Genomic DNA, 17,361 nt, shown 5'->3' on the forward strand with positions numbered 1-17,361 from the left:
AGTACATGTAAATAATATTATATTTAGAAGTATTAGGAACTTTAATAATGATTATGAGCTGTAGAATTATACACAGACTTTTCTCAATATTAAAATACTTTTATTTGTGAGCTTTTGGCCCCTTTACTGGATGAAGGCTCCAGTAAGAGGGCCAAAAGCTCACAAATAAAAGTATTTTAATATTGAAAAAAGTTGTGTATAATTCTACATTTTAACATACCTATGTTATGAGTCTTAAAAACAAGGATTATGAGCTCTTGTTAATCCTTAATCTGTGAAATTGCTTCCATGAATAAGTAAACAGTAGTCAGTTAATGTTTTTTCTATAATTTTGTTTTGGTAAATATTTTTTTTATTATACTTACTATACAAACCTGTTTATCTCTCTTATTGAATGTAATGATTAAGTAAGTTAATTTTTTTATTCTATGTGTCTTTTAAAAGACATTCAGAGATTTTGTTGTTGTTATTGATTTAACACTGTGTTAATAATTTGTTTCATTAACCTTTCATTACTTTTATAATTAGAGGAAACAAAGAATATGGTGTACAGGTCCAGTTACGATTCTGTCTGTTAGAGACTACTTGTGAACAGGATGATAATTTCCCACCTAGCATTTGTGTGAAAGTTAATTCCAAAGTCTGCCCACTTCCAGTAAGTCTGTCTTGTTTGTTCATGATGTGTATGTGTTGTTGGTAAAGATTACTAGAGATTTTAGTGTAAGAAAAAACAACACAAAAATAGTGAAAAGAAGTTTTTTGTAGTTAATGTCCAAAATAAATGCATTTCGTTACTTAAAAATATAACATTTGATGCCTAGTTTTATTCACATCTCACTGTGTAAATCTATTATTGTTCCCTACTGGTGGCTCAGCAGTAAGTCTGAGGGCGTATAATATTAACAATCATGTTTCAGTACCTGCAGTGGGCAACCAATTGTTTAGCATTGTGCTTAATAACAAACAAATATACAAAACTGTTTTTGATTAATAAGTTAGAGAAATCCTGGTTTTGTTATAATAAGTGAACACTCTTCATTTTATTTTTACCCATCATAACAGGAATTGGCTTGAAATTATAAGAAATAATAATGTGTTGCAGTAAACATTAATATGCTTAAGTATCTTGACTTTTACAAAATCTAATACACCAGACTATTAAAAAGCACTCTTTGAAATTTCATAATTTTAGCATCATCACAATGAAATGAGAAGTGAAGCAGTAAAGTATTAAGTTTTAGTTATTTAAGGTAAACATATTGTGAACATAAACTGGTTGCAGATGGGAATAGAAAAATGTTATGTATAGTAAGCAACCACTTTGTTGGGTGAAATAAATGGATGGCTAAAATAATAGTTTTTGAAGTCCTTGCTATTATCAAGTGTTTGATTTCAATCAATAAGTGGTTGACCCAAATATATAAAAAATAATAATAAGTGATTACTGCAAAAAGCACTGCTCCACATGTGGGTTGCTTATGTGACCTCTGGTAGGTGGAACAAGAAGAATGGATAATTGAATATTTTTTCCTTCAACTTTGTAATTAGTAATCTACTAAGTGGAGAACATGGAAGAATGTTTCTCTATGTTCAAGTGATAATTGCCCTTCACAACAAGTAAATCTGTACTACTGAATGAGTGTTGTCTGTTGTAGTTGCTTGACAACAGGTAAATCCAACCCCTGAAAGTTATGTGCAATGTATTTTTAACATGGAGAAAAGTAGTGAATGATATTTATATTATCGACAATAAAAAATATATGAAAAAATCAAATTAAAATCCATTATTTGTTTATGATTTGTAAATTTTAATATTTTCAATTGTACAACATGTTTTATGATTTTACCATTTTGCCTCTGCATATTACCAATCTATAAACAATAATATGTGAAATAAAATAGTTTTATGCCATACTGAACTAATTTTTATGGCATTGCCAATGAGAACTTTAGAATTTGCATGAATTTTGAAAACTTAATTCTTTTGGCATTAACATATCACACTCTTTTGTAATAATAAAATATTTTAGTTGAGAAAGAAATACATTATTACTTGCAAAATATGAAATTTTTACTTTTAAATATAGATTTTGTGTGTGATGGTAAAAAATTCCTAAACTTATTTAAGAAAAAATATCTGAAACAGACAAGCACAAAAGATATGTTCAAATATATACTAACATTCCTTCTTAATTATCGAGTATGCTTCAAGCTAAAAGAAATGGGACATTAGTCATGTATGTGTACTGAATACTGCTTAGTTCTGTTGTTAGCCTTCCATATATAGTTCCACAAACTTTGTATATAATTTCTAAACTAAGTTGTGCTTTTAACCCATTCCAGACGGGTCACGGGAGAAAGGCGATGTCATCACGTTTGTTGACTCGCATTCAAAATTTTATTGAACTACTATTTCATGAATTTATGTCAGTAAGTTTGGTATCAAAATGTAGATTATAATTCAAATTTTAATATAATATGTTAATTAATTTCTTACTTTAAAAGTAAATATTGAAAAAACACAGCTAAACATTGATTTTTGTGTGTCACGTGGTATGTTGAATGCAGCACTGGTTCAAATTAGATGTTTGTGATGACAAAATACTAAGTCTATAGTTTCACACAGATCAGAAACTCAGATTAATGTTATTGACAAGCAGGAATATGAAATAAGAATGTCTTATCTTTTCAATTTGCTAAGATATTGCTCATGTAATATATCAAACACGGTTGCACCCCACCCACCTATTTCCATTTTGTAAATGCTCCTTTATATAAACTTCTATATATGACATGAATAACCAATCAAAAGCTCAGAATGTCTCCCTAGTGGCTTTCTTAGCCATTTTAAATTCTTAAAATGCCATCTCTTTCTTTTGAACCAAGATTTCAAGGTAGGTTGTGTCTTTAGTCTCCTCAAATTTTATATTTTTTTAGACTGAAATACAGCTTAGTTACTAAGCTCGATAAATTATAGTGGAATTCTTTGGTACTGATGTAGTAATTTATGATTCTTTGGTTGATCAACCATATATATAAAACCTAAAAAAAATTATTTTGTTTCATATCCTCCACGGGCAAAATTTAAAAAGGCTTAGCAACCTACGTCAAGCAGCAACCAAGTACAAAGGTCTTAACTAAAAGAGATAATTGTTTGCTTTACATCTTTATTTACCATTCTGTGTTTTAAGAAAAATAAGTTTAAGAACTTATCTCTAAATAGCAATAATCTATATACATAATAATGTATAATAATTAAAATGTGACTGTATTTTACAAAATACTAATAATACTAATACTAAAACACAGCCAAGACAGGTTACTTTATAAAGACAAAAGGTCAGTTTTATATTATTGGATACGGTAACATGAGTGCACGTGTACCACGTCATTGTAACTTCTGTATTGTTTACCAGGCATGGCTGAAAGGTCAATATAATAAAAATAATAAATGTATAATGTTATGAGATTTAAGCTATTTTGTCTAAACATTTATTTTTTCATGTTATAATCTGTTGTCATTCTAGAATGAACAAGGCATAATATATGTTTATTTCCAAATTTTTTATGGTGGTTAAGAGAGATTGGTCATATCTACCAAACCCATATAGAGAATCGTTAGTGAAAATAACAGATAAAATATAAAGTTTTTTCTTGATAAACATTTGATAACTATTTGGACATTATAAAGATTTCACATGTGAAATTTGAAAATTTTCTGATGCATAAAAGTATTTTTAATCTTAAAATGAATATTAGTTTGCATGTTGGATAGGCAACATGCGAAAGGAAAAAAAAAAGGCATGAGAAAAACATTGCTTTACAAACCTTAAGACTTAATAAAAAAAATTGATATTTTGTGTATGAAAGCATTGTAATATTTACTGATAATCAGCCACATTTCGTTAACATACGCTTACTAATTTATACGTCATATCATGAAAATTATAACAAGCACAAAGTGGTTAAGAGATCAGTCCCAGGGACCGAGCCCGAGCTGAAAGAGTTAAGTGGATGTAAAGTTTGTTAATATTCATCATGTGGAAATTTTTTTTGTTATTGTAATACAGAAAGGTGCATTTTTGTAGGTAAGCTTATAGTGCTGATGTTAGAAATGAAATCACCAAAACTTCACATAATGTGAAAGAACAACAATGTATTAGTAAATTGATTTTGTATAAAACTGTATAACATTTTTGTGTAGTTTATAGGAAAAGTTTGAATTTTATGAACTCATTTTACTGTATTGAAATGAGTAAAGCAGACATTGCTCTGTGAAGAGTTAGTTAACTATTAATAATCTATATAACATGACTAATCCCTACAGAATATGATATTCATGACACTAATAATTGATGTATTAATTTCATAAACTCTCGTGTTGTGCTATATTTAGTAGGAAATCTGTGTCAGGCCCCGGTTAGCTTCTGTGATGATTGGTTCCCATAACCAATTAGCTGGTGTTTGGCTGTGCCTACAGTTGGGAAATTTGGGTACAGCTAAAATTGTGTTTCCATTGGGGCAGTGCTTTTTTTTTAAGGTATTACACAGCACCCCAAAAAATGAGTCAAAAAATTTGGAATGGATGTTTTTATTCAGAAATAAGACTTGTTAGTATTGTCATTGTTTCTATTCTTAGAAATGTCTCATGTTTCTGATTTTTAAAAATTATAAATAAAACTTCTGTAAAATCTCACTTTATATAGAAAAAACACATACCGTTATGTTCTGTACTACTGTTATAAGGGGTAAAAATCAGAGTTATTTTCTATATTGTTATATTGGATACATTTTTATTATTTTGATAGCTTGTACAGCATTAGTCAAAACAACGTGATATTTATTTTTGAATAATTATAATTTCCGAGACTCGTATGAAAGAAATATTTTAACTCTTGTAAATGCATTCACTAAAGAGAAGAGTTGTACATTTATAACATCTTACTGTTTCAGCATATCATACAGTTGAATAATGCAAGTTACAATTATGAAAGCTGTTAAATACTCCTTAACCATGTGCTTATAGCACTTTCTCTTACTTAATTTTGTTGTGTGTTGGTTCCAAATGTAGTCAGTACATATGAATGTTTTTGTGTCTTTAAACAAAAGTATGTAATGAATAAATGTACTTCCTACTCCAAGGAGTAGAATTTTCTGGAGGTCAGTAGCATGATTATGAACTTACAGTGCCAAAATTCAGGGTTCGAGTAACCAGTGATTGAAAGAGCACAGACCATTATGTAGCCTTCCATAACAAATATATATATATAATTAAGAAGTAGAATTGACAGCAAAAACTTTTTGCTAATTGTAGCATAAACATTTTTTAACTCATGATTAATTCTGGTTTTCTCTGTATTATAACCTAGACTATGCCAAGCCTAATTAAATAAATGAATCTTTTATGTACTTTCTCTACACTAGAACTTCAAAGTTAAATCTTAGTTCAACCAGTAATGAAACAAATATAGTTCACTCCTATTGAAAATAAATTATACTGTGAAATTTCATTCATAATTAGGTTGTTGTTTTTTTCAGTTAAGGCATTACTTTAGCTGCCCTGTCTTTGCTATCATCATCATGTTGATATTGAGGCAAGCTTTTAGCTGTTATCTATCTACATCACCTGTTATAATCATGTTTTCAAGTTATGGAGGTTATTGAGCTAAACTTTTACCTGTTGCTCTTCAGCTGTTTTCATTTTATCATAATGAAGTGAAACCAACTCTTTGACTGAAATTCTCAATTATCTCAAGAAATAATTGAGCTTTTGATTTATTAAGTAATCCTTCTATCAAAACAACATATTGGCTATAAATGTTTTATTACTGCAGCTGTATACTATAGGTATTCAGCTATGAAGATGGCACAACAGTTAAGATAATTAACATTTAAAAGGATGATATACATATAGAGAGAGAGAGAGATAAAGTAAGACAGCAGGATCTCAATATCTTGCATGATCTTTTTATACATTTTCAGAATCCTATTCCTACAAATAAACCTGGAGTGGAGCCAAAACGTCCTAGTCGACCAGTCAACATCACAGGTCTCTGTAGGTTGTCTCCTACCTGCCCTAATCATATTAATATATCATGGGCATCTGAATATGGAAGGGTAAGTACATAGTATATTGTGTATTTCCTCATCAGTTGTAAGTTACTCCAGAAGTGATAAATAGTTAAATATCATTAAATCATACCTTCATTGAGAGGTAATTTTGGTTGAAGTATGTATAACCAGAACTGTTTCTCAAAAATATTTGGGTCAGAGATGTTAAGATAATTTTTCATATTTTTATTATGTATGAGAAAAGCTTTTATGTTTTCGTGTACTTATGGTCCAAAGTAGATAACTGTCTTACATTATTTATCAAGCCTGAAGTTTTCTCATTAAGAAACAAGAAAAGAGTAATTACACTACCATTTTTCCTGCTGAATTAAAATATAACACTGACTAATCCAAAACAGATTACATCAAGTAAACATCAGAAAATTCTAAAACTAAAGTTAGACACCTAATTTTCCTTTTTCTCAACACTTAGGTTATTTGTTTTGTCTTAGTTATAATTGACTACAATTCATTTATTACAAACTATCAGAGTGCCTGGCATTGCTCAAATGAAAATGGCTTTAACTGATTTAGTTTCCATGCTAATTTATAGATCTACTGTAAAGCTTTTTAAGTGACTCAAATCTTAAGAAACAAATTGTGAGGTGGTATTCCAGCTGATTGCTGAGAATTTGTGAATTCTACAGGGTATTGGACCAAGGCATTGTGTCAGCTCATTTATAAGACTTGACCTCTCCAGGAACCAGTTGGAGCATTTGCTCATTGATCCTGTCCACCTCAATATTCTTGAAAGCAAGGATTGCTCTCTCACTAAACCATTTCCTGTCTAAAAAGTTATTTTTCAACTTAGGAAAACTTTTACCTTTAGCTCTTCAAAGTATTTTGTGTTTTTTCCACATAAAAAAGTTATGAGCTTATCATCTCCCTCAGAAATTCTGCCAATGTTCAATAGTTTTTTGGCAAATTGTCCAGCTTCCACATCTTGGTTGAGGTGAACTCTCATATTTGTAGTGAAATAGAGCTTGAATACATTTCTCCAGAGTTCAGAGGACATGATGCATGCATTGAGTTCATCTGCTTTTGTGCTTTTCTCAACTACTGGTAAGATTTGACTGAAGTCTCCAGCCATGAGCAAAGTGAACCCCCCACCCCCATTAAAATCCTACAGGAGCTTGTCAGTAGCCTCAAAATCAGTCTTGTGGGACATTTTGCACTCATCCCATACAACCAGCACACAGTCTTGAAGCACTTGAGCCTTTGCTATACCATTGGAGGTATTGCATTTTGGATTATCTCATTTAAGGCTTAATCTGAAAGTTGAGTGAGCTGTTCTTCCTCCTGTGAGCAATGTGGTTGCAATGCCTGAAGAAGCAACCCCCAAGACAATCTTTTTCCTGCTGGCACTCCTTGGCAAGCAACAGGTTTATAAGAAAGGTCTTGCCGGTGCCACATGGAGCATCCAAGAATATCAGGCCTTCTTCTTTGGAGTTGATTCGTTTTAGCACTTCAAGGTAAACCTTCTGGCTACTGTTTATTTTGATTCATTGTCATCAATGAACTGTTTCAGTTCTTCAACATTTTATGAGGTTTCCCTTAATATGTCTCAGGCTAAAGAATGATCTTCCTCTCTGGATGTCTCAGGTAGCTCATATTCTCCCAATTGTTTGCCAAAAATTTGTCCTCAGTCTGGATCAGAGCTTTATTGAAGATTACTTTTGAGTAGGTTACCTCTGGATACTCTTGCTGTGCTCTATAGAGAATATTATCACTCACTGCTTGTTTGTGATCTGTCCACAGCTGCCTAGGATCACCTACTGCACAAAAAGGATGATAGCAAAAAGACTTCTGAATTGAGATGAAGATGGGCAAACCTCAGCTTCAGTAACAGCATCATTATAGTGTCCATCATTCTCAAGGAGTCCTCTCATGTTGCATGCATGATGATATGTCACATTCCATCCCTTCAACAATCTTCAAGTATGTAAAAAAAGTTGGACCTCTGACCGTATGTCGCAGCATGCAAAGACAGAAACATTCAAATTGATTTGGATGGATGGTGTATACTTTCACTAAGGCATCACATGACTGCCATTTCCATTTGTTGGCAGTCCATGTATAGTACTTTGGAACTTCTGGCTAGAGTAGGGTGCGAGCAAAGTTATCTTTTTGGCAAAGTGTGAAAAAAGCTGTTAATTTAGTGTTTCGGATCAATGACCTGTGTTGTTGCAGTTTCCTCCATGAAACAGACCCTCTGAAGGTTTTCAAGATGAACATTCAAGTGACCAACAGTTGGATGCCTCTCATGAATGGGAGATTTGAAAAGTCTCCTTCCAGTTCATTGGAACTAATGTATCTTGCCATTTTGTAGTAAAGAATTTCATAATTGCTATTAATGTCGGTGCCAAATACTGCCATTTTAGATCCTTTGTGTATATACTTGCAAATGTATTTGATTTATTTGACTGAGTTGCAAAACTCAACATTAACGTGATCCTTGAAGATCTTGCTTAAACAAAGGGCAGTATGGAACAACCCATCTGTTGTCGACTTCCTCGTGCTTATCTCTCACTTTAATTTTAAAACTGATTCTACTATCTTCAAGCTTTCTTCTTATGTACTGAGGATAGTCATCTTCTCCAGTAATGGTATTTTGGACAAAAACTCTGGTTCTTTGTACACTTTCCTTCTTGCATGCATGGTGACCCTGTGTTCATGGCTACACTTGGACCATAAATCATTTGACTCTTAATTACTTGAAACTGTTCTTTAACCACTCTAGTATCTGGGAGCTCTGCACAAATGAATGAGTTAGCCTAGCTGGCTGGCATGAATCTTGTCTTTAAGATAAACCAAAATATGAGCATGAGATAGTATTCTTTTCTGCCACTCAGTGGTGTACAAAAAGCATCTCATTTTGCCAAATACGTGACTCTCTTTAATGAGACATTTTGGCTTGAGTACCTTTTTTTTTAAACACTGGTAAAGATGCCATGCCTGTGCTGAGTTTTTTGGCCAGGCTGGAGTTCCTTTTCAATTTTGTCACACTTAAAATTACAAGTGAAGGTAATAAACAGATCAGGTTTTTCCATATGCCATAACATCCCGAGTTTGCTCATGCATATCTCTTGGACCACATATATAATTTGATGGTAGGATAACTAATTCTGCAACATCTGTGACATTGCCATCACTCAAAACAGCATCTTTTAGATGAGCATAATCATCTGCTTTTAGTTTCTTTTGATTCAGTCTGGTAAAAAGCAACCATTCAGATCCAACTTTAGCATACATTTCAATCATGTATTGACTAAGGAGATCTTGAAATTTGGGCAAGTGATTGGAGCTATCTAGTGTCTTCATTAGTCTGTAAGCATAGAAGTCAACAGCACAGACTTTCTTGTTTTGGCTATGCCTTCTGTGTTTGAACCTACTTCAAGAATGTGAAAGTAATAACCATCCTCTCCCCACCAAAATATGGGAGGATATTGCAGTCCGTCATATGATCTGTGGGTTTCAGCTATTCTTGATATACTACTGTCTCTCCTCATCAGCACTATAACTCTCTTTTCATGTTCCTGATTGACCAATAGGTTAGCAGTTCATTTGTTGTTGGCGCATTAAATCTTCCGGCCTGATGTTCAGCTGGTCTTTTATCAGCAATATTGACAATTCGCTGGTCATTAGTTGGCACTTTCTCAAGAGCATAATTGAACACCTTTATCAAGGCATTTTTCTCATGTAGCAGATGCTGCAATGATATAACAATGTATTCATTTACTCCAGGTACTATTCTGCATCTTTGAGCACATTCCTCCTCTTCATTCTCTAATGGAAGGAGGGATCCATCGCAATGGTGTACTTGGTCTTGGATTTTGAAAGTAGATGTCCAACCACTTGCTTTGATATTGGAGAATCTCCCTTCATCTTAAGATTCATCTTAAGGAGGCAATCAGATCCCTCCATTGTATCAGCAAATGCCTGGAGAGTCTCCTTCATATTTCAATGCATTGCAATGTAGAAATTGGTTTTCGATGGCTACTTTTTTCCAACCAAAGGCAAGCTGTCTGGCTGAAGCTGATCTTGCACACTGTCTTGTTTGTCTTCTTTCTATCTGGTCTTCAGCTTCCTGTGCCAATGCCAGTGCTGTCTTTTCATCCTGCCTTGTTTATCTCCTATTTTTCTAGTCCCTGGGTTTTTCTTTGTAGAGCTTCTGCATGATGCTCTTGATCTATGGCCTGTCCTTCATCTCTTTCTTCAGAAGTTTCCCTTGCTCTTCTTAGTGGTGTTTCAGTTCTCTTTCTAGAGAGATGAAATTCTACCTTCTCTTCTGTCTCTCTTGCTCCTCTTTGTGCTTTTTAAGCTCCATCCCTTGATAGATGAAGCTCCCTTTCTTCTGCTGACTCCCTGTCCCTTCTCTCACTTACAGCTTTGGCTTTTGCTATATTTTCAGATAGGTTTAACCTTTGTTTTGATGGCATCTTGAAGCATTAGGCAGGGTCATCTAGAAAAAGATTTAATATCCTGAGTTATTTTGATTAATTCAACCATATCAATTGTTATTTTTGCAAAAAAATCAGTGATTTCTTTACCTAACTAAATATTTTGGTTAAAATCATTAAAAGAACATTGTAGGCAAAAAAAATTTGCTCCAGCTTCTTGCATGTACTTTGCACGACATTTCAAGTTTCCAAAACAGAATTCCCTACCTTTTAGTATCCTGATTTCTTCTGTGTGTTCAATTGTTGTTTGCAACATATTCTGACTATTATCATTCCATTTAATGAAGAACTGATTTATTCTCTTCTCATTGCAATGCAACGTAAATGAAAATTTGATGATACCAAATATTTTTGTAAAGTCATCATATAGTTCATTGTTGCAAGTGCGCATAAGCAAGCCTGTTTAGTTGAGGGAGTGCGTGAGCATGTTCAAGAGAATCCACCAGCCTTTTTTAGTTAAGGGAAGTTAGAGAGGTGACATGTATGTGTAAGAAAGAGAGAGGGGGTAAGAGCAAAAAGAGAATGAGAAGAGAAGCAAATTAAGGCTCCACAAAGTTTTTAAAACATTTTAACACATAATTGATCATGGATGAAATGATTAGGAGAAGTTTTCACACAGAGAAAAAATGTAAATAATAGCCTTTTCACCACACATTACCAAAAAATCTGGCCTTTTCAATTTGAGACTAACTGATCCTTCTTTGACCTCAATTTGCAAACACCCAGTCGATTTTACTTCCCAAACAAATTTGTATCTGTACCGAGTTTGTAGCTTTAAAGATGTAGCCACTCATAAAGAAAATACCCACGAAGAGACATTGACACTTAAATATATATATATAGATGACACCAAAAAAAAACTATTAAAAAGTTGATAGTTTATGAGTAAACATACCTGTACATGATGCAGTTGGTCTTGTGTGGCAATTTGTTTTATGAACTTTAGGTAATCCATAGAGTGTTCCATTATGCAAACCAAGTGATCTGATTTCATTACAAGTGATTTCAGATATTAATCCTTTTAATTTTTAGATACTTTTGTAAACATCTCTCTCAAGGATGCAGGATCAGACTTCAATTTTGTAAATTTATCATTATCATTCATAATAGCCATTAACCCTATTGCCATGGGCATCCTTTACTCTGCATGTCACAAGGTTTTAGTGACTTTCATTCAAAATTTTATTAATATGCTTCTTGTTTATGTTATACCAATTAGTATAGCATAAAATCTTAGCTAATAATCCATATTTTAATGGTATATAAGTTTTAAGTTCTTAATCTTATAAAGCAATATTTAAAAAATCCTGAATTTTCCCTTGTGTGACACATGACACATTTTCTCTAGGCATCTTCTCTTCTCTATTTTATCCACCTCCCCTCCAATGAGTATGAAATTCAGTGTAAATTACTCACTGTAAAATCATCATTGCTCAGATAAACCATAATTTTTATAGCCTTCAATTTTGTTTGGTTACAGGGCCATCAAATAGAAAATCAGACCCTATTGCCACACCCACCTTTCATATCCTCTTTTTCAGAATTTGTTAATAGTTCTCTCTTATGTTTAATTCTTTATTATCTATAACCAACAGAAAGCCAAGGTTTTCATATATCAAATGATGTATTATATAACATTGTTTTCTAAATGGAGAATTGTCAATTTCACTTTCATTACAAGCTTCATTCCCATGGGAAAGATATCAACTAGCTTGGATGAATTTGTAATGATTCTTGTCACATAGTTAGAAAACCAGAAAAATTTTTAGGGGAAATTGTCTACTTTTAGCATTTATTATTCTCTGTTCTTTGGTGCAGTTTTTTAGTGCAGTACTACCATTAGTATAAAAAACATGGGGTTAAGTGTTTTCAAAAATCGGCAGCAAGAAAAAAAGAAGATTCGGGTAAGTACTTTATTTTTTGTTTATTCTTTATTATTATAAAAGTAACTAAGATGTTAAAATATGGATCTCTTTAGGTTAGTTAAAGTTAGATTAGGTAAAATAAATGATAATAATATAATAAAAATGTTTCACGAGGCATGCTTGTGAGCAGCTCATGGGTAATGTAATTCGATAGTGTAACATGAGCTCCACATTTCCCAAGTGATTTACAACTTATAATGAGTGCAAATAGTACTTAGACACAGTTCAATGTGCAATATAACAATAAAATTTAAGTATAAATAGATGTATACTGTTTAAAATTACTTAGGATAAACAAATGTAGTTTCATGTTACAATCTGATGTAATTCTAGAAAGAAAAAAGGGTAATTTAGATTTATTTCGATTTTGTTTTGGTGGTTACGACGTTGGTCAAATTGATCAACCTTGTATAGAGTTAGGGAAGAGAAATTAACAGATAAAGGATAGTTTTATTGAAACCAAACATTTGAAATGTATTTAGGAGGTTATAGAGATTACACAAATTAAATCTGAGATTTTTGAGATGAAGAAAGTATTTTTAATCATAATATGAAAATCACTATTCAAAACAAACACTCAATATATTTCTGGACAAATCTTTTTTAATTTATTTAAAACACTTCATAAAAAATATGATTTTTTGTATGTGAAAGACTTATAATGTTTAGTTAAAGACTGTCACATTTTGTGAAGATTTTCATACTATATTAAAAGTTAGTAGTATCAAATCTGTAAAGACTTTATATGAGTACAAAGAGGTGACATGGTCAGTCAAATTGACCAAGTCTGTGTTGAGAGAGTTAACTATGTTATCAAAATGTTATATTATTTTGGGCTTGAATGGGTATGAGTTTTAACTTATGTAATAACTTCAAAATTAATGAAATATTTTACATAATTTAACTTCCTAGGAGTATTTGAAAACCTTAAACATCTGGACAGTACCCTTTTTTCAGTTTATGTCCATTTTTTTCTGAAAAATTGTAAATAACTTGTGTAGGTTCTTCTAATAAAGTAGGCACACTAGACTTTTCACATTTTATTCTATATACGTTTTCTTTGTTTTAATCTCATTTCCATATGAATCTTATTTTTCTCATTATCATTATGTCTTTTTAAAATTATTTGAACTAATGGGACATGCTTTGGAAATTATAATGTCAGAATGACAGTATTGATAAATAAAACAACATACATTATAACATCAGATATGTAAACTAATACACATTTTTAAGTAATACACTATCACCAAAACCCATTTAATACACTAAATAAATTTACATAAATAGACATACAATTAAAAAACTTTGTAGATTTAAGACCCTTTCCTTTAAACACAAAAATGATGCAAGACCATAATCAGTTTTCCATTCATTTGTTCTTCCTACAATATTTGTAATAATGCATTCAAACTTTTGGTTATTCATTAACCATCCTCAGGCACAGAGAAAATTCCAGTTAAAACTTCAGATATATAGAGAAGTATACCAATTAACATTCAATTCTGGATGTAACTTATGAATCTACAATTTCTTTGGTTCTGAGCTTTTTTTTTTTTCATTTGAAGTGTTTTCCAGAAAACTGAAATCTTTGACAAGAGGAAGAAAGTCAGTGTTGTAAACCATGTTGAAGAATAGCTGGTTGGGTATATGTAGTAATTTGTGCATGTTCTCTAATCTTTGAACTCAAACTACAAACTGTATACCAACATAACCTTAGGCCTTAGACACATAAAGTTATAGATTATACAAGATTGCTGCATTTTTAGAACACTGTTTCTAAGTTTAAAGTAATTATGTAAAGAAAATGTTGTCTTAAAAACAATTTAAGTTCTAGCTATTCAAGACAGTTTTAATTTTTTCTTTAATTCTAAATCATGTTTCACTTTTTAATGCAAAATACAATAAGCTATATGTTTAGTTGTAGAACATATGTACATAAAGCTTGTAAATCCTCTTTAAAACATTATCAATCAATTGAAAATGAAGTTATTTCTTTTGTAAGAAGTTTTTTGTAATTAACCACCTTTTCATGAAACCCACAAAAAAGAACTGTTTTATAAGCCTGATGTAATGGAATGTGAATTAAATTCTTTTAAAACTTAATTGAGAATGATTAGTATCTGAAATAATTTATAGTGGTTTGCATTATGGAATACTTTATGGATTACCTGAAGTATACAAAATAAATTGACTTACAAGACATAAGTGTATTTTGTATAAGTACTTTTACTGATAGGTTAACAGCATTTTATTTGGTTTTTTTAACTGTTTGTAACAATTGAGTTTACAGTAAAAGAATGTATCTTTGAGTTTTCCAAAGTTGTTTTTAAATTACTTATAATTGAAGATGATTTTACCTGTAAGAGGTTGAAAATACTATATTAAATTGGATTTAAATATTCAAATCAGGAAGTTGTGACAGCCAATATAAAATTACAGTAGAATGGCATATATGGGACCTACATCTTGACATTGTTTGGTGTGTCATAGTAATGTGAGGCTGCCAAACATTGATTGCTTTTAAGAAATATATTGGGGATTTGACATTTCAAGACATAGATGTCACTTATATTTAATGACATTGCAAAACAAAGGAATATGGATCAACTTCACAAACCAAGACCATCCAGAAACTGTCCTGCAACAAGGTATATCCCAGCTCTGGTAAGTAAAGATAGTGACATGAAGGTCAATGACAAAAGCTGTCCACATGTCTCAGGCAACAATATGCAACATATTCAAGAAGGATCTTTACAACATATCAATTCAACTATCACATATCTCAAGCAGCTGGAGAATGAAATGGGTTTTCATGCTTCTCGATATGAAAACATACTGGTCAAATTGCCAGATGCAGTGTTTTGGATTTCTGTGTGATCAGACTGTTGAAACAGGTGCTAGGAAATTGTCATCCTCATGCCAGATGAATTATTATGGACAGCTGCAGGGAACAAGGTTGTGCTCAGAATGTGATAGCTTTACAGTGGATCCTTTTTCAATAGCAGCTACTCTGTAGGGGTATTGTTAAGATGTATGGTCACCAGATAATAGCATAACCAGACATGAACTGTAACATTGTGGTAAAGCTGTGAAATCATCTTAATGTAATGTATTCAACCTCTGTATATTAAATAAGAGAAATTGAGAAGTCAAAACAGGTTAAATATAACATAACAATGTGATAATTTATTTTAATGAAATTGTATGTTACTAAATTGTCAATCAGAGAAATTTTAATCAAAAGCCTGTATGACATAAATCAAGGTTTTCATTTGATTTGCACAAAACACAGCAGTAACCAACATTCACTACATTTGTCTTAATTAATTTAATATATATCCACACTTCTGCCATTTTAAAGTGTTCTGTGTAAAACATCTTACTTTGGTGAATTTATCCCCAAAACATGTACATTTAACCCTTTGGGTGCCTAATTAGGTCCATCCTGTCTTGAGAGAAAAACTTGCACACATTTTTTATTTATTCATTTACTTCAGAGTAAAAAATATTCAAAATTTTTTTAAATCTCAGATTTTGATTTTGGGTTGATTTCAGCATGCTGTATAAACTTTAGTGTTTGTGAATCTTCTAATTTTTTTCTGATAACAATGGGGCCCTCATAGCCCCTAGAAGGAAAGTTGAAATATTTTTGAACAAAACAAAGTCAATTTGAACTTTAACTTCAGTACAAGTGTAGTTTTATTGATTTTAGCCAATTACTGTTTCTCAAGATCTAATGTTACTGTATGATGTAACTGCCTATATCTTAGCTTTTAGAAGTCTAGACTTGTGATATAAACATGTAATAAATACTCTTTCCCTGTTCATTTCAACTGGTTAAGTCAATGCGGCTTCCAGTTTAGCTAAGACTTGCTTAGATATCAGAACAGAGTGATAAAAGCTTAGCTTGTGATAGGTTTTCTTTTGTGTTTTTGTTTGGAAATATAACATATGCTGTTACAAAGAAATGAAACTGGCATAAAATTATATAATTTCTTATAAACAAGTACTCATAACACAGTGGTTTAAATTTATTTATTGTTCCTTGCTTCATCAACATTATTATTTAGTTGATCATTATGCTATTGCTAATTCTTTTATTTATAAAATAGTTTTCATAGTTTAAGATAGTAGAATTTTCCAATATATTTGTATGCATTTGTGTGTAGTTTTATGCAATACTAATATCATGCAACTTTTGGTAAAGAAAGTTAAATATTTACATTGTTGAAGATTGTTATTGAACACATAAACATTATTCAACCTTATCTGCAGGTAGATGGGGGGGGGGGGGGATTAGAATTTTATTTAAGTGAAAAAAACATTTGAATCAGTAAAGAAAATTGTTCTTCTTGAACTAAAAACAAACTGTATACCTAATCTATTAGGACATATACTAGAGACTTCGTGTTCATAAAATTTATTAGCAATAAAATTAGATATAACTAGGAAAAATGTAGCTTATTTCATTATTATTCTATAAGACTTTACCAAGTAAATGCTTCAAAAGTATTAAGAAAAGTGGTAATTGAAGTGTTCTCTTCATGTAGTCTTGTGAAACAAGAGTTTTAGGAATAAAATATTTTACTTTAACCAGGTTATATTAATTCTATGTTATGTATGTCAATATCCTTCAATGTGTGTTTGCTTCTATTGCTACTGAAGTTTCAAATGTAAGCTCTATGGATTGAATTATATTCTTATTGATATTGTTTGTATAATTATTCAGGGCTATGTTGTAGGAGTGTACCTTGTAAGAAGACTGAGTTCAGGGATCTTGTTAAGTCGCTTAAAATCGTCTGGTGTAAGAAATCCTGATCACACTAGAGCTCTGAGTAAGTTATTAGCTTGATGTGTTATTC

At 31.6% G+C, this 17,361-nt stretch overlaps 1 protein-coding gene across 4 annotated transcripts in view; it reads left to right on the forward strand.

The window, feature by feature from the left end:
* Positions 1-17,361, forward strand: part of LOC106469271 (E3 SUMO-protein ligase PIAS2-like) — a 95,913-nt gene that overhangs the window by 45,496 nt on the left and 33,056 nt on the right. For all 4 annotated transcript variants that reach the window (XM_022397741.1, XM_013929757.2, XM_022397742.1 and 1 more), the window contains 3 exons: positions 529-655; positions 5,983-6,117; positions 17,229-17,334. In XM_022397741.1, coding sequence (XP_022253449.1) covers positions 529-655; positions 5,983-6,117; positions 17,229-17,334 — 368 coding nt within the window. The remainder of the gene's footprint in view (positions 1-528; positions 656-5,982; positions 6,118-17,228; positions 17,335-17,361) is intronic.

Source organism: Limulus polyphemus, unplaced genomic scaffold, assembly GCF_000517525.1.
Source record: "Limulus polyphemus unplaced genomic scaffold, Limulus_polyphemus-2.1.2 Scaffold3388, whole genome shotgun sequence".
NCBI lineage: Eukaryota > Metazoa > Arthropoda > Merostomata > Xiphosura > Limulidae > Limulus > Limulus polyphemus.